The sequence below is a fragment of the Panicum hallii genome, chromosome 3 (genome assembly GCF_002211085.1).
Source record: "Panicum hallii strain FIL2 chromosome 3, PHallii_v3.1, whole genome shotgun sequence".
NCBI lineage: Eukaryota > Viridiplantae > Streptophyta > Magnoliopsida > Poales > Poaceae > Panicum > Panicum hallii.
The window spans coordinates 12,248,695-12,270,593 of record NC_038044.1 but is presented as its reverse complement, the minus strand read 5'-3'; the positions used below and the strand labels follow the sequence as shown (position 1 = coordinate 12,270,593).

The 21,899-nt window shown below is 46.5% G+C and overlaps 3 protein-coding genes across 4 annotated transcripts; 2 read left to right on the top strand and 1 right to left on the bottom strand.

Moving 5' to 3' along the window:
- Nucleotides 1-299: 299 nt before the first annotated feature.
- LOC112883930 (protein N-lysine methyltransferase METTL21A) lies at nt 300-1,745 on the bottom strand. Its single transcript, XM_025949197.1, has 3 exons — nt 1,149-1,745; nt 904-1,017; nt 300-804 (listed from the first exon to the last, which is right to left on the bottom strand). The coding sequence occupies exons 1-3, from the start codon at nt 1,672-1,674 to the stop codon at nt 656-658; spliced, it is 789 nt and encodes a 262-aa protein (XP_025804982.1). The 5' UTR covers nt 1,675-1,745; the 3' UTR covers nt 300-655.
- A 96-nt stretch (nt 1,746-1,841) lies between these two features.
- On the top strand, nt 1,842-6,813 carry LOC112883928 (kinesin-like protein KIN-10B). 2 transcript variants are annotated; one of them, XM_025949195.1, is made up of 18 exons: nt 1,842-2,312; nt 2,408-2,591; nt 2,706-2,909; nt 3,039-3,228; nt 3,311-3,510; nt 3,980-4,245; nt 4,327-4,425; nt 4,506-4,542; nt 4,669-4,713; nt 4,805-4,855; nt 4,939-5,040; nt 5,161-5,260; nt 5,346-5,602; nt 5,689-5,738; nt 5,825-5,846; nt 6,020-6,088; nt 6,185-6,226; nt 6,430-6,813. In XM_025949195.1, exons 1-18 carry the CDS (start codon nt 2,095-2,097, stop codon nt 6,490-6,492), a joined length of 2,199 nt encoding a protein of 732 aa, XP_025804980.1. In that variant the 5' UTR covers nt 1,842-2,094; the 3' UTR covers nt 6,493-6,813. The 2 variants fall into 2 exon arrangements, with proteins under 2 accessions (XP_025804980.1, XP_025804981.1); XM_025949196.1 differs by having other exon boundaries at nt 1,844-2,312; nt 5,692-5,738.
- Nucleotides 6,814-8,804: 1,991 nt separating this feature from the next.
- LOC112883828 (cytochrome b561 and DOMON domain-containing protein At3g61750-like) lies at nt 8,805-11,608 on the top strand. The gene is made up of 4 exons (XM_025949071.1): nt 8,805-9,112; nt 9,760-10,156; nt 10,657-10,943; nt 11,047-11,608. Exons 1-4 carry the CDS (start codon nt 8,948-8,950, stop codon nt 11,305-11,307), a joined length of 1,110 nt encoding a protein of 369 aa, XP_025804856.1. The 5' UTR covers nt 8,805-8,947; the 3' UTR covers nt 11,308-11,608.
- Nucleotides 11,609-21,899: the final 10,291 nt, after the last annotated feature.

The following is a 21,899-nucleotide window of genomic DNA, read 5'->3' as shown; positions in this document are numbered from 1 at the left end:
TGTTTGCCTAATAAGTGCTGCTGCTGCTGGGTTCAGCTCTGAACCGGCTGTGGTTGGGTGGAATTGTGCAGAGAAGCAGCATGCCTACTGCTATCTAAAGAAATTCCTCAACTGTCCTTGTATACCTTATGATAGGAAGCTCTCCTTTGAATTTGTGTGCATAGGAAGATGCTGGAAAGGATGGTGCAAACAAGATAACTGTTTCTGTACAAGATAAGGAACAGATGGCTGTTGTGACTATAATTTGTCACTGGTGCAAGGCAGCTGCGTGTGTAGCTTAGGTTGCAAAACATCTGAACTTGTCTAAGAAAACTTCTATATTCAAATTTGATCCAAAACTCATTTTGAGTAGGACATTGTACACAATCTTGTCTAAGAAAAATTCTCAATGCTATTTTGATGGACTAACAGCCTAAAACATTGGCCTTTAGGTTTTGCCACCATCAGATTGTTACAGTGTGCATCTGCAGCTTCTGTTATCGAGCCTCTCTTCACTCGTGTACAAACTTCACTTTCTAGGCTGAAGGCTAGTGAACAATCAAACTAATGCTGTGGCTTAGGCCAGTGCTAGAACCTTGGCTATTACAACATCATAGGAAATGATAGACGCAGATGCCTCCTATCCTCCTTCTACAGCAAGGAGAGGAGTAGATGACTAGTCTGTGTTAGCTCTCTCTGGTTTTCTGACCAAGATAAACAAGGCTACACGGTTGCTGCGGAATTCAGGGTGCCATTGGTCCTGCTCGATGCAGGCAATGAGGAAGTCCTCCATTGCTGCCTCCAAGAAGCACTCCAGCACAGCGTCTGTACAATCGCAAGAGAAACATTTATTTGGGGTTTGATGAGTGACTCAGTGGATCCCATCCCAAAAGCAAAAAGAGAACGGGGACGAGAAGCCTTCACCGTTGCGGAGCTCTCCAGCTAGTAGTATTGTGGTGTGCTGTCCTGAGAGTTGGTTGAGGGTGAGCAGCAGATCATCCACCGCTTCCTCGTTGTAGATGACGTCGGAGCCGAGCACTGAGACATGAAAGAATTGAAGGAAGGATCATCAAATCAATCGTCTTGTATGTGAAGATGAATCAAAGGCAGGCAATGTTGAATGTCCAAGCAGGAAAGAAGAAAATAAAAGGCGGGAAACAGTCAGTTACCGAAATCGGGCAGTGGCTCCCGAACCAATTCATGGTGGGGATCATCGCCCCATACAAGCTCCGTGACCCGAGCGGTGCCCGGGGCGTGGGGGTCGTCGACGTTGAGGCTGACGTTCTTCCTGAGCAGCTTGAGGCGGTCGGGGAGGTCGGTGAGGACCACATGGGCTCCCAGCAGCGCGGCGACGCACCCCACCAGGCCGCATCCGGATCCGAGGTCGACCGCTCGCGCGTCGCGGAGGAGCAGCTGCTGGGAGTCGGCGGCGTGCTCGAGGAACTTGGCGAGCACGACGCCGCTGTCCCATACGACCGCTCCGGTGACCCCCGGGGTGGCCATGGAGGAGGGGGACTGCAGCAGGGAGAGGCGCCGCCCGCAGGCGTCGAGCTCGAAGGAGTGCGCGGCCTGGCGGACCAAGGCGTTGTTGCGGTGCGCCGTGGGCTGGCCGAGGCCCCACAGGAGCATCGTCTCCCCCGCCCCGCTCTCCACCGGTCGCACCGCGCCGCTGTACGCGCCCATCCCGCTGCCCATCCTTCAACACTCGACGGCGGCGGCGCTGCGCCCCTCGCCTCTCTCGTCAGTGGTGGAGGACCGTATGGAGGTGGTATTGGGCCGAGATGGGCCTGCCGTTAGTGTGAGCAAAGCCCAGCAGCCGCCGCTCCTCCTTCCTCTGCACGGTTCAAGTTGGCCCCGCACCCCTGTGCCTGTGCGAACGCGACGCGATCGCCTCGCTCCCAAACCTCCCGTTCCATCGACCAGCGGCGCAATTCAAAAGGCAGGCAGCGAGGCAGGGGCAGGGCAAGCGCTCCACCTCCGCGTCGCCAGTAACGGCTAGCCAACCCAACGCAAAGCTCTCCGCTCCTCTTCCTCATCCCGGCGGCTCCTCACCTCCGCCTCGTCGCCATCATCCCCGAAGAGCTGCTGCCGCTGCTCCCGGCGAGGCAAGGGACGATGGAAGACGCAGCCGCCGCCACCGCCATCGCCGCTACCCCCAGTGCGTCCACTCGGTCTGCCAGGAGTGGGGCCGGCCCCGTCAGAGTCGTGGCCAGGATTTGCCCCGGCGGAGGCTCCAGAGGCTCCTTCCAGGTCGCCGCCCGCGTCTCCGATGCGGCCGATTCCTCCTCCGCCTCCGTCTCCTTCATCCCCATGGCCACTCCTGCTGCCGCTGGGTACGACGCTTGCTTGCATTTTTACCATGCCTTGCCCCTTGCCAATTAAATCTGTTCCGCCGATCCCATCAATTGGACCTGGGTTGGGTTTTCAGGGCTCTGACCACGCGAAAGGATCACGAGTACAAGCTTGATTACTGTTATCTGAAGGATGATTCCTCCACTCGCATCTTCAACAACGAGGTCAAACACCTCCTGGATGACATCTTTTGTGGCGAAGGGCACAGCAACGCATGCGTAATCACTTGCGGTGCCGCCGCCAAAACAGACCTCATCATGGTATGTTTCTATTAAATTTTCGATCAGATGTCCACCTTCACCATTACATAAGTTCGTATTTTCATAGCGTTGCTTTTCTCCAATAGTTTACTCAAGATTGAAATGTCAATGCAGGGGTTCCAGGATCATCCTGGCTTGCTCACCTTGGCCATGGAGCAAATCTTACACAGAGCCAAACCCACCGGGGCAGCGGTCAGCGTTTCCTCTTACCAGGTGCTTCAGGATAGCCATGTATTTGATCTCTTGGAGCCAAAGGACAGCGAGGTCCACGTGCTGGAGGATGCCGATGGGAGGACTCACCTCAAGGGCCTCTCCAAGGTACCTTAGTTGCATACAGCATACAGTTTCCATCTTATTACATTCATGTCTCTGACTTGTTACTACCTCAATCACCGAGCTTCTTTAGTGTTTCATGCAAAGTTAACTAAAATTAATCACTTAATTCAGGTTGATATCAAGTCGATTGAGGAGTTTTCAGATCTTTGTTGTGGCGGTAGTTACAAGCTCAAACATTCCACAAAACCTTCAAACCAGATTCAAACCAAAGGACACAAAGGCTTTGTTATTTACATTTCTAGATTTGATCAGTCAGGCAGAGAATGTGCTGTATCAAAGATAAATTTTCTTGACTTGGCAGGTTTGTTCTTCTCATGCATGCACGGCAATTTTATATATCATCTTGCATAACTTATTTAGTTTCTGCTCCCTGATTTCATTAGGCTGTGTTGATACCAAGCAGAAGAATTGTGGTGGAGGGTTTGCTCCATCAAATTATAACAGGTCCTTATATGCTATAATGAATGTCGTACAAGCTCTGAACAGCAACCAAAGCTTCATACCCTACAGACCATATAAAGTAACTCGTATTTTGCAAGATTCTTTATGCAAGACAAGTGGTGCTGTGTTGATATGTTGTGTGGTAAGAATACTTGACATATGCATTTTGGACGACTTTGTTCTAATAGGAGGTGCTTAATATAAATAGTGAACAATTGGCTTCATGTACTGCAAATTCAGTGGTTTGAAGCTTCTACTTTTTATTATTTCGTTGGTTCTGAGAATATGTTTTTAAAATGGAAGATGGCTTGATCATAAAGGAGTATAACATTGTGTTATTGTTCAACAGCATGTTCCTAAAATAGTCGAGTATATGTTCTAGTACCTCTAGTCTAACTCGGAAGAGAATGTATCCATGTAACAGTTTTGTTATCATGGTTCTCTGTTTCATTTTTGTGCCGTTGCTTGACAGAACATGCATTTCCATTGCAGCCTGAAGTTAGCTATGCCTATTTCTTATACCCTTATCTACGTTACCTTATCCAACTTGTCAGAATTGATACACATTTGTTACCTGCAATCTAAGTGCATGCTTTGCCTTCTTGGTGTAGGATGCAGTTTCTTGCCAAGATGCAGTCTCTACTCTTACTTTGGCTTCTCGCTCAAGCCAAACGGTCAATGAACAATTCTACAACTTATCATTGGGTACCAGAAGTTGTTCAAAATCAAATGTAAACCTTTCAGCGAGTGCCAAGAATTTGTCAAGATCTTTGCTACCCTCTATCCAGCAACGAAGTTCTGTACTACAGAAGCATGGCCAAACCCAATTCATTAACGGTGCAGTAAAAGCAACTCAAACCCCCACTGTCGATAAGAGGTCACATTCTAATTTGGGAAGTACTACATCTTGATTGATAATTTGTTAAAATATGAAGCCAATGTGGTTTGGTTTATGCAGGTCTGAAGTGGCCATGCATTCAGCCAAAAAACCTGTAAGCTCTGCCTCTACTTCAATTAATATGAAGCACTCAGGAGCTAAGTCCATTCTGAGTGGCAGGTACACTGTTCAGTAACTCCTGAATATCTCAACCTCCTTCTTTGAACCCACCACTAAATTTGACCCTTTTTGTTGTGCAGGAGGTTGTTGTTCAGTCCAACTACCAATTCATCGAAGGTACATATGTCTTAACTGGCTTATTCTTTGTGCCCTGGCATGCATGTAGTATATGGGTCATTGGGTGTTGAAACTATCATTCTTGTGTTACTAACTACTTCAAGTTGCAATTTATGAACCATATAGGGAGATAACAGACATGTTGCGCCAACTATGGTGGTGAAAACTGAGGTTTGTATACATTAGCAACCTATATGTACATTTTTTTTCATTGATCATCAGTGAGCAAATTTATACTGGAGCTTTCTGCATCATTCGACAGGAGGTTCAGTCATCACTTGGCATGGCAATTCAAGCCTTATCACCATTTGAGGTACTTTAGCTTCCTTCCAGTGGCATCACAAGCATATGATAATCTTAGAACCAATGATCATAATATATTGGTGCAACATGCAGGCATGTGATGAAACAGAAAAGGTTTTAGATACATCATCTGAAATACAACAAGTAGTGCCTTGCAGCCTGAATGAACTAGTATCAGTTGACATGCAAGAAAAGGTATCCTTTAAGAAATATGCAAATAGCTGATTTTTGTGTCTGCAATTCCAATATCTGAATATCATGAAGATGTAGCCTCTTTGTCCCCTTGTTCATGATCCTCTTTGTCCCCTTGTTCAGGAGCCTCTTTGCCCCCTTGTTCAGGACCATTCCTCTTCAGATTGGCATGCAGAGAATTCATATACTGATTTTGGCTTGACATGCTCATCTGATATAGCTGGTATAACACATCTCTTAACTCCTTTTTCTGAATGTTAATTATCAAATGGAACTACGAGTCCATTCTCAATTGCCATCACTTCCAGATGAATTTGCTGAGAAGACTCCAGTCTGCGCTACCCAATCCTCTCCAAAGTTGAGCGACCGACTAAAAGAGATATCAAACTCATTGAAGCTTCTTAGCACTAGGCCACTGAACATAACAAAACAAAAACCAGATATGGTTTGTGCCCAACCCTTTTACACAGATGTAGCTGAACCGAAAACTCCTGCGGTTCACTTGAAATTTGGGCATATTGAAGATCTTCAAGAATCACTCAAGGGTCGCAGCACAGGGATTAAGGTTACCTGTTTTTTAACTCATTGCGTGCACTTGCTATTGTATTATCATTAGCTTTCCTGATAAATCCTTCCTTTTATTCGCAAAAGCAGAAATCATTGGCTCAAGAGTGCTTGGCAGTTCTAAACAGCGCTAATAAGTAAGTATTGTCCTTATCATTTATCACTAATTTGGCTTTATGGCTTTATTTCTGTTTTTCTAATGCACATTCCATATCAATTACAGGGAGCAGTTAAAAAGCCTTAAGGTTAGCTGAGAATCTTAAAGATTATCCCCCCCCCCAACACACACACACGCGCGCTTGTGATTTTCTTTGGCTGGCTGCAAGGCTAAAAGCTGCTGCATTTGGTCCTTTGGCTGCAGCAGCAGCCATCTGTTTCCATATCACTTATGTCTTGCAAACCTGCTGCTGTTGTGCAGGGTATTGGAGAGAAAAGGGCAAATTATATACTTGAGCTCCGAAAGGAGTCACCAGAGCCATTAAAAAATGTAAGCAATCAAGCATTCCATATTAATTAAAAGTTAAAATTAAATAATGGGAAATGATTTATTGAGAATCACTGAAGCTATTTTTTCCCATTTCAGATTGATGATCTCAGAACCATCATTAAGATGAATAAAAAAGAGGTAGCTTTTCCATTTATGCTTTTGCATTTCATTGTTATAATAAATATGATCCTCTTATCCTATTATGAACTTATTTTGCGACGCCGTCAGTAGAGATGGTACATATATGTTAATCTGATGTACATCTTAGGTTTAGGTGGTTTTTGCAAGTGTGTTGGAAAGGTTGCTCACTGTTGCTACTTTGTTTTTTCTATTTCGACCAGATCACCAAAATGATGTCAGCCATGGTTATGGACTCAGAGATCGACAAGGAAGCGCTCTGCTGATTTCTTTCCACCTAGGAAAGGAGAGGCGATAAGTTGATGTATTCTATGTTTCTACTTATATACTCCCAATCTGTTTGGTTTCAAATGTTTTACTTTGGTGTTTATTGTTGAGAGGTTTCAAATGCTGCAGAACCCAGTTGCTCCTGGGTGTTGCATGTTAGGGTAACTGGATGTATTTGTTGCTGTTACATACTTACATGTATTGTAGTATAGTCATGTACAATGCTATAAGTTTTATACATCACATATGCTGTGTAAATACAAACAGAGAATTGGAAATTTTTCCTGCCTATTGTATGTGAAAGTTGCGGGAGCTATCAATTACCTTGTCATGGGTTAATGAAGCATAATTCTGATTCAGTGTAACTCTGAAGATAGATCTGGGCAAACTTATTCAGTTTTGTGGCACCTATATATGCTACTCAAAGAATGAAAAGAAGCAAAATTCAGTATAACACTGAAGACAGAACTGGGTGCTGTTTGTATTAGATAAAATGTGAGCGAGATTACTGTATGCGTGTTATATTCAGAATCTTACCTCAGCAAGGATTTCAGGTGTCCGGTTGGTTACCGCAACCAATTCGCCATCTCCTCGAAAAAGGTTATTCTGCAGTTGAACTTCTTACGTCGGCATTGCTCATTTTTTTTTCTTGTAAAGGAGACGTGTTACCTCAGTCTACGTACTCGGCTCTGCTAGCACTCGCAACTGGCAACCAGAATTAACGCTTCAGTAACAGAAAGGCTGGAAGTGAATAAAGAATTGAAGGCAGATTGGTGTGCTGAGTTGGTACAGGATTGTGTGCTCGAGGGCGTGCGTGTGCGTTGTGTTGTATAGGGCCCTGGCTGTACATTAGGAACGTGAACTCTATCAGTTACCAGATTCTCACCAACATTCGGGCGACTTATCCCGTTCGGCAGCTTCAACAAAGATGACGGCGAGAAACAGATCGAGATGCTTTTTCAATCGTATGCAGCAGTACGTTATTGAGTAGAGTACACAAAGAAATGCTGGGTGCTTGGTAACCTTGTAGCCTGAATGCTGACTCCCCAGTTCTTTCAGGAGACAAAGTCACGCCAGAGACGCATACAGTTGTATTGTTCAGCAGCTTGTGGCGGAATCACTGCGCCTTCTTGAATAATTCTTGCACCTGGGACCTGGCTTGCCAGTGTGCAGTTGAGCAGTCTTCTTCCTTGTAACACGAACACCGTCGGAGATCAGAGTCTAAACACTGATACCGAACCGTGCAAACGAATTCAGTTCTGCAGCACGTGCCAAGGGATACTGGAAAGTAAAAGAATCAACAGATTCTCCTTCATAGAACCGGTGTCAGACGCCAGCGGGAGGAGGGGGCACAGAGAGCGCCAAAAGCCCAAACCGTACACACCAGAGCTCATCTGAAAAATAAAAGGAGAAACATTATTTCCAAAAAAGAAAAGAAGGAGAAACACCCATTCTTCCTTCATAGAGCTGGTGATGGAGACAGGGCTGAGCGCGGCCGGATGGTGTGAAGCAAAGCGCCTTTGATTGTGCCAGTGCCAGTGTCTGAATCCCGAGCTGTGCAAACAGATTCAGTTTTCACAGCATACGTTAGGGGACTCCGAAGAACCAAATCATCAACTAAGGACCTCAACGACTTGGCACACTGCCTGAATACAATCGATTAACAACAAGGTGAGCTCCAGAATCCTGCTTCGGCAAGGATTTCAGGTAGTCGGTCAGTTACATCATCAGTTTGCTGTCCCCTTCAAGAAAGTTTGCCCAGTTACCTTCAAAAAAGAAAGAAAGAAAGTTTACCCAGTACATCCTTAGGTACTTCTACATCAGATAATTTTTTCCCCTTTGACATGACTCTCCATCAGCTTATCCTGCAGGCAAAGAGGCTCTGCTGCATTCCCAGCTGAAGCAACCAAATCATTTGAATTTCACTGCACAGTCGTCACTCGTCAGCTCTCACTCTCCTCAGTTCACTCCCGCAAAGGCACAAGCACAAGACACCGGCAGTACACGGGTGGGTACACCATTCTTTTTGCCGCTTTTGCACTCCACCCTGTGCGGATCACTTCCAGATCTGGAGCCGGGCATCACCTCCTCTCTCACTCACACACACGCCGGGACCCGAGAGGGACACCCAAACCAGCGCGGCACCAACCACTGCCGCCCTGACACCAATCATAAGCCGGCTGGGCTCCCAGCTTCAGTGAGCCAGTGACACGCCACCCACTCTCTCATCTCATATCCGACTCCACCCAACCCTACCTCAAACGCATCGGAAGATACAAATAAATAAAAGGCGAGGATAAAAAAAAATCGCACCACCTACTGACCGCAACCTCCCAACTCCTTGTAGCTGCCTCCTCCCTCCCTCCCTCCCTAAACTCGCAAGCAACCTGCGGCCGAGCCGTGCACCAGTTGGTCCTGCGTTGCTGCTAGTGACCACAGCCATTGTCGGCGACGATGGGGAGCGTGGTGCGTGCGGCGGCGGCGGCGCTGGTCTTCGTGGCGCTGGCGTCGGCGGCGACTGCGCAGATGGAGAGCTGCAACGGCGAGCTGCCGCCCGTGCTCGCCGCCAACTACTCGGGCCTGGCATGCCAGCCCGTCTGGAACAACTTCGTGCTCCGGGTACGTACGCGCGCCGCGCCGGTCGCCGCTGTGCACCTTGCTGTTTCTTTGCGTTTCTTCGCAAGCATAGTCATATTCAGGTGGTGATTGGGTTTCCGTAGTGTACTTGGAACATTTGGCCATCTAAATGGTGGATGATGCTGTCCAGTTTCAATGGTCGTTTGGGATTGGTTTGGGCTGAGATCCGTCAAGAACTGAGGTGGATCTTGTTGCCTGGCTAGATCATTACAGTGAAATTCAGAAACTCTGCTCATCCTGTTGCTTAGTGAACTAAACAGAAGCAATGATAACTGAGAAGCGATTTCGAGCTAACGATACAACTGTAGCAATCTGAAATGTTCCATGCACAATTCTTAGGATCAGAGTTGGTTTTGGTGCTAGCAGTAGCTGCAGAGCCAAGAATAGAAGCGTACAGTTCAGAGAAAGGGGACCAGCAGTAATGCAATAATTCATTTTTTGAGCAAAAACAGTAATGCATTATTATTGACCTTTCATGAAAAAAAAAATGTAATGCAGTAGTAAATTTCTCAGCTCTAGCTAGTGGTATGTAGCACGATTCTCGGATTCTGATGAACTGGGGATCTACTAGCATATAGTTGCAGCATTTCTGACGCACCAGCCAATGCAATTCCTCGGATCCCTTGCAGTATCACCAGGACAAGAACAACGTCCTGCGCGTCGTCCTGTCCAGCATGTACAGCACGGGGTGGGTGGGCATGGGGTTCTCGAGGGACGGCCTCATGATCGGCTCCAGTGCCATGGTGGGGTGGATCGGCAAGAAGGGGCTCCCCCACATCCGGCAGTTCGCGCTGCGCGGCAAGAGCAGCTCCAAGGTCGTCGTCGACCGGGGCTTCCTCGTCTCCAACGACCACGACCACACCGTCGTCGTGCAGCAGGCCAAGATCTACCTCGCCTTCCAGCTCAAGTTCTCCTACCGCCTCACCCACCAGCACATCATCATGGCCTTCGGGAACAGCATCCCCGTGAAGAACAAGCTCACCAGGCATCAGGACAAGACCTCCTTCACCTTCGATTTCACAACGGGTATGATGCTCCGATCCTCCTGTTCTGCTTTTACGATTTTGCCATCTCCATGCGATCAAATGCAAGCTTTTATCTTGAATTCCGTAGATGCTTTCAGTCAGCATACAGTACCCTTTTTTTTTTTTGAAGGAAGCATATAGTACTTGGTTTTCAGACTTCAGGTATTTAGCGACACTATTAGTAGTATATACTTCAGTGAATTTCGTCATAGATAGAAAAGAAAATTGTATTGATGAAGATATTGCACTTAACAGAAACCAAGTGGACAATAAGAAACGCTTGCACCTGAAAACCAGCCGACAAGTCCACTTGAACTGTTAAGCCACCATGGGTGTCGGTTGGCAAAAGAAAAGGTTTTTGTTTCTTCAAGCTTCAGCCGTCAGCTGCCACTTTTCAGTTGCCAAATCGACATCTGCTGACCTCACGATAACGAGTCGACAAACGATCTTCCTCGCGATCAACGAATCTTTATACCTCGTTGGTTTGCGGTTCGTCTGCAGGCAGGGCTTCCGTCGACGGGTCTTTCCCCTACGGCCTGCGTCGTGCCCACGGCGCACTGAACGTGTTCGCGTGGGGCGTCCTCATGCCCATCGGCGCCATCCTGGCGCGCTACTTCCGGCGGGTGGACCCGCTCTGGTTCTACCTCCACGTAGGCCTCCAGTTCGTCGGGTTCATCATCGGTCTCGCCGGCGTCGTGGCCGGGGTGGCGCTGTACAGCAAGATCCAGGCCGACATCCCCGCGCACAGAGGCCTCGGCATCTTCGTCCTCTTCCTCGGCATCTTGCAGGTCCGTCGACCGACTCGTCCAGCTCCTGAAACACACAGCAATCTGAACGAGAACAGCTGATGGAAGCGCGACGTGGTAGCTGACGATGATCTGAGTGTTGCAGATCCTGGCGTTCTTCCTGCGGCCGAACGCGGACTCCAAGTACCGCAAGTACTGGAACTGGTACCACCACTGGGCGGGGCGGCTGGCGCTCTTCTTCGCGGCCGTCAACATCGTGCTGGGGATCCACGTCGGCGGCGCGGACAACTCGTGGAAGATCGGCTACGGCTTCAACCTGGCCGTCATCCTCGTCGCCGTCATCGCGCTGGAGTTCATGCTGTGGACGAGGTGGTCCAAGAACAGCACCTCGACCCCGACGTACTAATGGCAGCTGACCGACGTGGGTGGGTGGGCTGGTGGCGCTGTGATGACAGCCCTGTGCCCCTGTTTTTACTTTTTATTTTTGGGTTTTTTTACGAGGGTCTGATGTCGTGTTGCTTGGACCCTGTTTTTGTTTGTGTTCTTCAGAACGGCAACTGTAAGTGTGAGTTTCAGCAAGTGCAATTGCACTGCCGGTAGTTCTGCAATGTGCACGCCTGGTATAGTGGTATATGATTTTTTCAAAAAAAAATGTTATGGTGGTGTATGATAATTTGAACGAGAATGACTTGCCTATTGCTCACCAATTCTGCTTATAACTCGCTCCGAAACGGTTCCAGTCAACAACGGTCCCAGATGCACCAGAGAGATGCGATCCGAAACAAACTAGCCCACTCACCTGAAGCCCATCGCGCCAGCCCATCTCATTTCTAGGCCCATTACCAACGTGCAGTCGCCTCACCACTTTCCCCGCGCGCCGGGGCCGTACGTAGTTTTTTTAAAAAAAGGGTTTAAAAAAAATTAAAATTCCAAAAAGGGGTGCCGGTTGAGAAAAATTTGAAAAATGGGTGCCTCCCGCCCGATCATCGGGCGGGAGGTGTGGGGCCGGGGACATCCCGCCCAACCAGCGGGCGGGACCCTCAAAAAAATTTTTCCAGGCCCCCCCGAGGGCCCCTTCGCGAATAAGAAACTTTTCTTATTCGCGAACGGGTCCCTGAGGGAGCATCCCGCCCGGCCAGAGGGCGGGAGGCATCCCGCCCGGCCAGTGGGCGGGATGTTTAGAGCCATTTTTTTTTTATTTTCCTTTGGAATTTATGATTTACAATCTATTTGAAATTGAGACTGTTTTCAAATGCAATATTGATTCGCCATATTCTTTTGTGTACATATAAAATTTTAATTCAATTTTACGAAGAAGATTGCTCTATCTAAAATTCGTATGAAGATGGTTAAACGATAACGTTTTGCAACGTAGAATCCGAATATTACGACAGTACGATAGATCAACCGATTAAAAAGAAAATAGTATCATACAAAAACAGTTTAAATATAAAAAGTTCACCAAATCAAGAGTATCTACTCCGCATGTCCCGGACCTCGCGCTCTCTTGGGCCTCCCGCCCCTAGTCCTAGGCCGTCGGCGTATGTGGTCCTCCGAGTACGTAAACGCATCTGGAGCACGGTGAGGACGAGGCGGAGGAGGTGCAGGTGTGAAGGGGTCATCCTGGGACTGTGCACCTGGAGCGTCATATGTCTGGGATGGGCCAATGATGTCAGGCTCGGCGCCGCCGCCCACCAGCTCTGACCAAGTGGCGGAGCCGCCCTCCCAGGCGTCCCAGTCCGGCACACCGAATGGACCGCCGTATGCAGGAGCTCCCGTCGACCATGCATGCTGAGCATAGCCATAAGAGTACGGTGCAGCTGGCCTCGAGCCTGACGGGAGAGACGGTCCTGGAGCATAGGCGCCAAACGTCTGAGGCTCCATTCTTGCAGGAGGAGGTCCCATTGCCGTCGAGTGCATGACTACAAAAAGAAATGAAATTAGTCGTGTAAATCATAGGTGATTGAAATGGCAATTATGAAGAACTTACAGCTTGAACTAGCGGCAGTACCGCTGGACGCTGCGTGCGGTGCTGTAGAGGTCGACGGGCCAGCTGTGTACACGTGGGCGGACGCATGAGATGAACTGGAGGTCCCCACGTCGTCTCTGCCGCGACACGTCAGTGCACGTAACGCTCGCGTCAAGCTGTCTTGAATCTTACGGAAGCTGTCCTTGTACTGTGCCTCCGGTATACGCACTCCACGTTCAATCAACGTGATCTGAGATGTAGCTTCGACCTCCGCGAAGTTGATCAGATCGATCTGCATACGTAATGGGATGCAGATTACTATTGGTATCGATATTTTAGAAAAAATATTTAATAATTCAAGTTGCGAAACACGTACCGCGCCACGCTGGTCCTGATCACGGTACGAGGGATACGTGTCAGAAATGGTCGGCTGGTGCTGATCCTCCGCGTCATGAATATGTGAACGAGTGACGTACGGACGCGTACGAAGGAGGTACCAGCGGAGGTATGCGCTGTAAGACGCCTCTGTGTGTGGCTGCGGCTCGTCCCACACATCGTCAGGTGCGTCTAGCCACCCTTGCACGTACTCCTGCATCTTGACGACCCAGTTCACCTCGTTGGCATGATATCCCCTGCGCGAATATCTGTTGCGAACATTTGAAATTCAATATTGCTTTACGATAATGAATATATAAGTCATACAAAACGTGTTATCACAAACTTACTCGTGTACGTTGCGCGGCACGGCCTGGAACGCTCGAGGTACGAGAGGAAACTGCTGTCGTCGCCCGAACTGTCTCATCACACGCTCGACGCAGTACGGCTCGACGAGAATATCGAACACTAGGTTCGCCTTTGTCAGCCAGTACTCCTCGTCACGCGTGCAGAGGGAAGACAACCCATGCGGCGCACGTGTCTGGATAGCCGCAGCGGTGTACGGTGTCCAGATGACATCCTGTGGCCGCATCCGATCAAATTCGGACACGAACTGAGGGTATGCTTTTCGGACCTGCCGATGTGCCCAGCTCATCTGAAAAAATTACACAACTGCATCGGTACGTCTCGTATACAGAAACGTATAACAGTAAATTAAAGAGCTTAAAAGAACTTACCCGTCGATCGGTCCAAAGCGAACCCATCGTGGGGCTATCCTCGTCCCACATCCCGTACATCTCGGGTGGATAAGGCTCTTCGCTGATTAGGGGACGCGCTATGGCGAATCGCTCGTACGACCATAGCTGCAGCAGAAGTGGGCAGCCTGTGATGACGGCAGTCCTCTCCGTCTTCAAACAGGCCTGGCAAAGACCTCGGTACGTCGCAGCAAGCACTGCCGATCCCCAGCTCCACCCAGGTACCTGGCCCGGCTCCGCATCCGCAATCGCGCGCGCGTATTGCATGAGCACCTTGTCCACGTAATTGCCGGTAGAGTTGCAGAAAAGAGTCCAGCCGAACAACCATAACAGATACGCCTCCAGGTATCGTGACACCTCGTACTGCCCAGCCAGAGGGTGCAGATCCTGAGCCTGTAATATATTTGTTCAAAACTTAGAGGTACTCACATATGATTCAATTAAATTAAATAAAAAATAACTGGACGTACCCTAAATTGTATTACCCAACTCTTGGCGGGGCCGGGCAAATCAGGTACGTTCACAACAAGTGGCGGGTTCGCGGGACCAAACCGCTCCTGCAGCTCCACCCTCCAGAAAGGTGGCACGGCAACCGGGCCAACAGCTTCACCCGCAATGGGAAGCCCGAGCAGGTACGACACGTCCTGCAACGTGGGGGCCATCTCCCCGCACGGCAAGTGGAACGTGTGCGTCTCCGGACGCCACCTGTCCGCCAACGCTGCAAGTAGAGAGCGGTCCAGCTGCATCCGCTTCTTCGCGCCACCGTCTTGACCGTCGCCGGCCTGAAGCATACGTGCGAGTGGCAGCAAACCAGCCTCACGTAACCTGTATATTTTGCATATGGTTACAATTATCTTACACGCTATACATTAGTTTCGTAAAAAAAATATAAAGTATCACCTGTCAAGCCAGCGGTCGTCCAGGTGCAACAACTCCTTTGCTACACGAGGGCGCAACTCGTGAAGCTCCTGCCCCTCCACCGCAGCCAGGTACGACCTGTGCCGTTCATCGATGTGCGCGTCAAGGAGCTCTGGTGTCTGCGCCATATCTGCATGAAAAATATAAGTACCGTAAGACACATTCCTACGAACAATTGAAAATACTATAACTATTTATAATAGAACTAACCTAACAAATATTTGTAAAAGCTATTCAAAATACTGAAACCTATTCGAAATATAACTACCCTAAAAAATATATCTAAAAACTACTGCAATTATAAAAACTATTTAAAATATAACTACCCTAAGAAATATATCTAAAACCACTGCAATTATAAAAACTATTCAAAATATAACTACCCTAAGAAATATTTCTAAAAGCTATTCAAAATACCGAAACCTATCGAAATATAACTACCCTAAAAAATATATCTAAAAACCACTGCAATTATAAAAACTATTCAAAATATAACTACCCTAAGAAATATTTCTAAAAGCTATTCAAAATACCGAAACCTATTCGAAATATAACTACCCTAAAAAATATATCTAAAAACTACTGCAATTATAAAAACTATTCAAAATATAACTACCCTAAGAAATATTTCTAAAAGCTATTCAAAATACCGAAACCTATTCGAAATATAACTACCCTAAAAAATATATCTAAAAACTACTGCAATTATAAAAACTATTTAAAATATAACTAGCCTAAGAAATATATCTACCAACTATTAAAATACTCAAAACTATTTAAAACAGAATTATCCTAACAAATATTTCTAAAAACTATTGAAAATACTTAATTCTACGTATAACTACCCTAACAAATATTCGTAAAAATAATTAATAATTATACGATTATAATACCTCCAAACCGACGTGTGGACAGGGCTTCGCCGCTTCGCTCCTCTCTTCCTCTCCTCTCCTCCTTTTCTTTTTTCTGATTTTTGATGAATTTTATGAGAATTAGGGGGTGGGTGGGGGCTTAAATAGTGGGGGGGGGGACATCCCGCCCGTTGGGAGGGCGGGACGTGGGCCTCCCGCCCGTTGGGGGGGCGGGATGCCCCCAACGGGCGGGAGGCCCACGTCCCGCCCTCCCAACGGGCGGGAGGCCCCTCGGCGGACATCCCGCCCGTTGGAAGGGCGGGATGTCGCCTGACTTTTCGCAAAAAGGCCCCTGCGAAGAGGATTTCCTCCCCCCGCCGACCCCCCGCCCGTTGGATGGGCGGGATGCCTCATCCCGCCCTTTCATTGGGCGGGAGGTACCCATTTTTCGAAATTTCCCAAACCGGCACCCTTTTTTGAATTTAAATTTCTTTTTAACCCTTTTTTAAAAAAAATTCGCCCTCCCACAGGGGGGGCCAGCGAAGGCAGCCCTCGCCCGCAGTCGGCGGCACGCGGTGCTCCACGTCCGGTGCACGCGCAGCCCATGAATTTTCCTTCTGCCAGCAGGCAACCAAACGGCACGACACGAACCGGACGGAGACGGAGACGCCACCGGGTACTACGTGCCCTCGCTTTTTTCCCCCGCCGGCACGACGGCGGACCGAGCGAACCCGATCGAGCCGGCAACCGGCATGCCGCAGGCCTAACTCGCGCCACCGCCCACCGCCGGCCACGGGCCACGGCCAGTGTGCCGCGCCCGCGCCGCCAGCAGCTCCGATCCGGTCGCCGTCGACGCACGCGTCACCGGGAGGCCTGATGGCGTCAAGCTAGAGTGTCGATCTCCGTCGATCGACCACGACGTGCAGCCGCGCGCGCGGTGACACACACGATGGCAGACACGATAGGCGCCGTATCCAGCAGGTGTCTGTGCTAAACCGCACGGAAAGCGAACGCCGGGGGCGACCACTTTTAGCCATATTTGTTCTGCGTCGTCATGAACTCGACCCAACTCGCCCTGCCTCGAGCGGGAATGGCGAAACCGGCCGGCGGTAACCCACGTAGGTGCCGGCATCGTCCTCGGCGAATCGATCTACTACCTTATTTTGGGCTAGTCTAGATGCAATTTTAGGCTCGATCTCAAACTGGGTTGCTGGAATATAATGTGAAATGCTGGTTGTGTGTTCTCTTGTTTTTTTCTTCTTCTATTTTCTTTTGGAGATGGGCTAGTTTTGGTTTTGGCATATTCCTAAGTCAGCAGTGGGAGAGGACTGCAAAACACAGCCAGCGGCAGAGGTATGATGCCCTGAAGCACCAACACGTCACTGTAGACCAACGCAACTATGGCTTCCGGCTACATGTGACCTGGCCTCTTTGTCATGTGGTCTTGGAGGTCTAGTGCTTCGCCTCTGCTAATTCAAAATTTCTCATCAACTGCCCACAGAGAAAGGAAGGGGGAAAACACGTCGCTTCTCACCTAAAAGGCTGTATAGTAACGGACGTCTTTAAGGCTATACGTAGTAACGGACGCCGTCTGGTGCATTTCGTGTAGGAAAAGAACAACAAAAAAAAAAACCTGAGGCTATGGACATGACTCACGCTCGTCCTGCGTGGTCATTGGGGATGAAATGGCAGCTTCAAGCCTCGTTCGGCTACGCAGGCATGAAGAATGGCAAAGAAAAAAAATAGTTCAATTCGCTAGCAAATCCTTACTTCATGATAATCCACAAGGAACCCAACCAGACTTGAACAGGCGCGATTTAGGTTCATGTAAATTTGGATATGATTGAATTGTTGCTAAATTTAGTTCAGAAAAAAATTGTTGCTAAAATAAAGTCCTGGGTTTCCGGACAGCTAGCTTTGCCATTCTTTCTTCTTTTTGCGAATTTCTTTAGCCATTATTCAGGGCTTCAGTTACGTTCGGTTACCAGCACTTGGAAAATATCAATACCATCGTCTGCTAGCATAGGGAAGTAGACGTCAGTATGCTTTCACATGGACTGGCTTTTGTCATTGCAATTCATACAAGGATAAAACTGCGACAGCAGCCATAAGAGATGTGCTGCTTTGAAGCGCTGCTGCGTCGTCGTAGAAACACAACACTCGCTACATTGACGTCGAACTTCCGTTCAGATGGTCAAGACATCATCAGTCACGCTCCTATGCTAACTTGAATGGTCTCAACTGCTACCAGAAGAGCAGGACATAACACTATGCTTCTCACCCGGCGTGAAAACTAGGCAGTAGTTCATCATTTGCACCTAATGCAGTCGCAGGGTACAAGGGCAGCAGACAGAAACGCTCCTAATACCAGTTCTTACGAATTTTTGGATGTAACTGAATGCTGCCAGGTTATGCTCCAGAGTTTTGAAATACTTTAGCCATTATTTAGGGCTTCAGTTACGCTCAGTTACTAGTGCTATTCGGAAACAACAGCTTTAGCAGCGGCGAGCGCGGGCAGTAGAGAACCGCCCGTCCAGGATTTCGGCCGGGGTTTCTTCTTTGGCTTAGCCGGTCTCTGCAACGCACCCGGGACACAAGAAACCGGAAGTAACAGAAGAAGATTACATGGCAGGGCCAGAGTCCGGAATCTTGGATTGAGGAGGCCCATAACAAAATGTATTGTGGAAATTTAATTTGCTGTAGAAAAACGAAGTAGCAGTTGTAAGATCACAGGGCAAGCTCGTTTCGTGTCAAATTATTACCTTGTTCATTGGTCATTCCGTGTCAAAATATTTTGTTTTCCTTAAACCCTTAATATATATAAAAAATTTGAGACGCTTCTTAGTGTACAAGTAGAGTGCCCGTGCATTGCTACGCGCAAAAAAAAAAAGCAACCAATGCAATACATAAATACAAGAAATTTTGAGATATATATATATATATATATGTATTTTTGTTGCTACAACCAATATTAAAGTAGTAATGGTGATACTATAATACAAAATAACATGATAGATTATTTGATCAAATTAAAACTGCTTATACATGATAAATGATAACCAACTTGCATGGAATGGCATAGCTAGCTATTTTAGGGGATGTTTGGTTCCCCTAGGCTTATTTTAAGCCCCATCACATCGAATATTTAGATGCTAATTAGAAGTATTAAATATAGACTAATAATAAAATAAATTCCATAACTTCTAGGTTTATTCACGAGACGAATCTATTAAACCTAATTAATTCATGATTAGCCTATGTGATGCTATAGTAAATATGTGCTATCATGAATTAATTAGGCTTAATAGATCCGTCTCGTGAATAAACCCTAGGCTTATGCAGTTAGTTTTATAATTAACTTATGTTTAGTTTTCTAATTAGCATTGAAATATTTGATGTGACAACGCTTAAAATAAGCTCCAGGAACCGAACACCCCCTTATCGCACGTGACACCAAGCATCTCTCATGAATAGCCATAGTTGATACTCAGCAGATCGGACGCTCCCGCCTAAAACGACGCAATGGCGTAAGGACCTACTTTTATACAATATTTAGGGTACGTTCCATTGGCACGTGATAGATTTTGCTTGAACTTTTCCAACACCTGTGCCTGTGTTTGTTTTCCCTTGCTTTTCTCCTCGTTAAGTTTAACTTTCTCCTCCTCAGCCGCAACATTAGGTGGGACTGCGAGTATCTTTATGTTGTTTCGGCAAGTAGCTCGAGACATCACAACATACAATTCACCGTGAGAGAAAACTGGTTCGTGCAAATAAACACCTACATTTGGAATTATCTGTCCCTGTGACTTATTTACCGTCATTGCGAAACTGAGTCTTATAGGAAACTATTTTCTTTTAGTTTGGAATGAGAACATCTCGTCATCAGAAGGGCCAATGGTACTCAAGACAGGAAAACCGCTTGCATGCATACTGTCCGAGAACAATTTCTGCATCTATGGTGTTTCTTTGGAATCCGCTAACGACCAGCCTTGCACCGTTGCACAACCCATTAGCAGGATCAATATTTCTAAGCAGTATGACTGGACATCCGATCTTGAGTTTTAACATGTGCGGAGGCAGTCCATTAGGCGTCAAGGTGTTAAGGAACTCTGATGGGTAATAGTTACATGGATCGTCTACCGCAGCATCAAAACTATGATATTCCATCTCAACCCCTTGGAAAGTACCGATCATTTTCATATTAATGTTATCCATCCAATCATTGCGGGTAGATAAAAGTATGATCCTATACTAAAGTATATGAAGCGAATAGTAGGTGGTATTATTTTTTATAATGATGAATTTTTTTGTCGATGCCCAAAACCTCCCCCCCCCCCCTCGAAAAAAATCCCAACTAACGCCCCAATCCTTCCTCCTAAGATCCAGGCTAACTTTTTCAGCCACCACCATGCCGCCAGCCGCCCACAGTGTTTTTTTTGTCAATTTCACACACTTCTAGCCTGAACATATGTTTCGGTGGTCATAGAAAAGTAGGCGGAATTCAAGTTGTACATCCCTTATTTATTTTCCTTATAACATTTCTCATTGATAGATGGACCCATGTAGGTAGAATAACCCACATGTCAGTGGGAGTACCACGATATCCTTATTTCGTCGCATTCACGCAAAGTTAGGTGGCTCAACGCTTTAAATATGGATCGCTCTAGTCCCAAACCCGTCATTCATTCCTCATTCCTCTTCATGCTCCACCGGGCCAAATAGTAGACATGAGGTAGATGAATCAATCCTTACAACCTTTTCCTTGAAGATTCACCGCGAACATATTGCAGAAATCAATAGGTACTCTCTTCTTCTTATTCTCTTGAAAAAGTTTCTTTGTGAGCATGTATTTTTTGGCCAAATTCCCCTCCCAATTAATCTGGCTCATGTTATTTATTTCAATGAATAATTCTTCTTGATCGGAACCGCATAGTTCTTTCAGGATCTAGGTTGAGATTGGGAGAGAGCGTATATAATTCCTTCACCGCCTTGAGGAAACTCGTAAGATCTATATGGACAGAAATTCTTCATCTTCTGGAGGACACTAGTAAGATCTGTATTTCCCTCATCAATCCATTTCTTTTTGTGTCCCCATTCAACATGTGGAATTCAACATCAGGTTTATTTTTCATTTGTTCTTGTGATTTGTCTTTTTGAACTTCTTTACAGAATTTGAAGATATATCAACTTACGCTTTCACTTTGAATAGATTGTACATTTTTGTTTATTATATCAACAATCATGTCCCTTTTAACACCCCCCTCTTTGATATATTTGATACTTGAACTTATTATAATCCGCAACTATACCCTTTTTCAAGAGCACATTATTTGATCCACCATAGATTTGCCAATTTCTTCTCATGGGACTTTCTCAAAAAGAAATCCATTTAAGGAGGGGGTAAGCATCCGAATAAAAAATAGAAGAAAGGAGGGCTTCTCAGTTATGTACAATATGCATATATTCATGAGAAGGACCAAATAACTCACATCACCTGAGGAAGTCGCCACTCAAAAAAAGGTTAGCATCTTTTTCCTAACTTTTAATAACTTTATGTTTCTCTTTTTTGTATTTGATTTGATTTGACATTGTTATACTTTAGAATTTATAGACAATCATTTTTTGCATGATGAAGCTGATATTATGGGAAAAATATCTTATAATATGCTAAAAGAAAGTTGAATAATTGTATCTAGCGGTTCCATTTTCTACCATAGCAAGAAATCTTCTGCTCTTTGTGGTGGAACATGTTAATTTTTATTTGGGCATATTTGTGGAACTTGATATTGGGAAGATGCCAATTTTTGTACAAGTACTTATAAGAAACAAAGTTGGTTACCCCTTTATACATCTAGAACGCAACATAAAATAGAATATGTCATATTACCAAACTAATAGACGAAAACCTTAGCAAGGAAAATCTTCTTTCTCTGAAATGATGTTGGCCTATTGTCCCTACCAGTAGTACACTACACAGAATGAAAATTTGTCAAGTTTCCATATAATTCCAACATTAATACCATTGGTATGAAGAATCTAAATTTGGTATGCTTTAGTTATTTTTGGTGTGGTGTATCTCCAATGGTTGATTCCTTCCTCCCTGAATAAGATATATATCTCTCATTTGAGC

Excerpts from the sequence above, each read along its gene's own strand:
- LOC112883930 (XM_025949197.1), bottom strand. The coding sequence starts at position 1,674 with ATGGGCAGCGGGATGGGCGCGTACAGCGGCGCGGTGCGACCGGTGGAG. Across the intron at positions 1,018-1,148 it reads GGAGCCACTGCCCGATTTCG|TGCTCGGCTCCGACGTCATC; the intron begins GTAACTGACTGT and ends TTCATGTCTCAG. Across the intron at positions 805-903 it reads AGCTGGAGAGCTCCGCAACG|ACGCTGTGCTGGAGTGCTTC; the intron begins GTGAAGGCTTCT and ends GCGATTGTACAG.
- LOC112883928 (XM_025949195.1), top strand. The coding sequence starts at position 2,095 with ATGGAAGACGCAGCCGCCGCCACCGCCATCGCCGCTACCCCCAGTGCG. Across the intron at positions 3,511-3,979 it reads CTGTGTTGATATGTTGTGTG|GATGCAGTTTCTTGCCAAGA; the intron begins GTAAGAATACTT and ends TTCTTGGTGTAG. Across the intron at positions 4,246-4,326 it reads ACCCCCACTGTCGATAAGAG|GTCTGAAGTGGCCATGCATT; the intron begins GTCACATTCTAA and ends TGGTTTATGCAG.
- LOC112883828 (XM_025949071.1), top strand. The coding sequence starts at position 8,948 with ATGGGGAGCGTGGTGCGTGCGGCGGCGGCGGCGCTGGTCTTCGTGGCG. Across the intron at positions 10,157-10,656 it reads CACCTTCGATTTCACAACGG|GCAGGGCTTCCGTCGACGGG; the intron begins GTATGATGCTCC and ends GTTCGTCTGCAG. Across the intron at positions 10,944-11,046 it reads TCTTCCTCGGCATCTTGCAG|ATCCTGGCGTTCTTCCTGCG; the intron begins GTCCGTCGACCG and ends TGAGTGTTGCAG.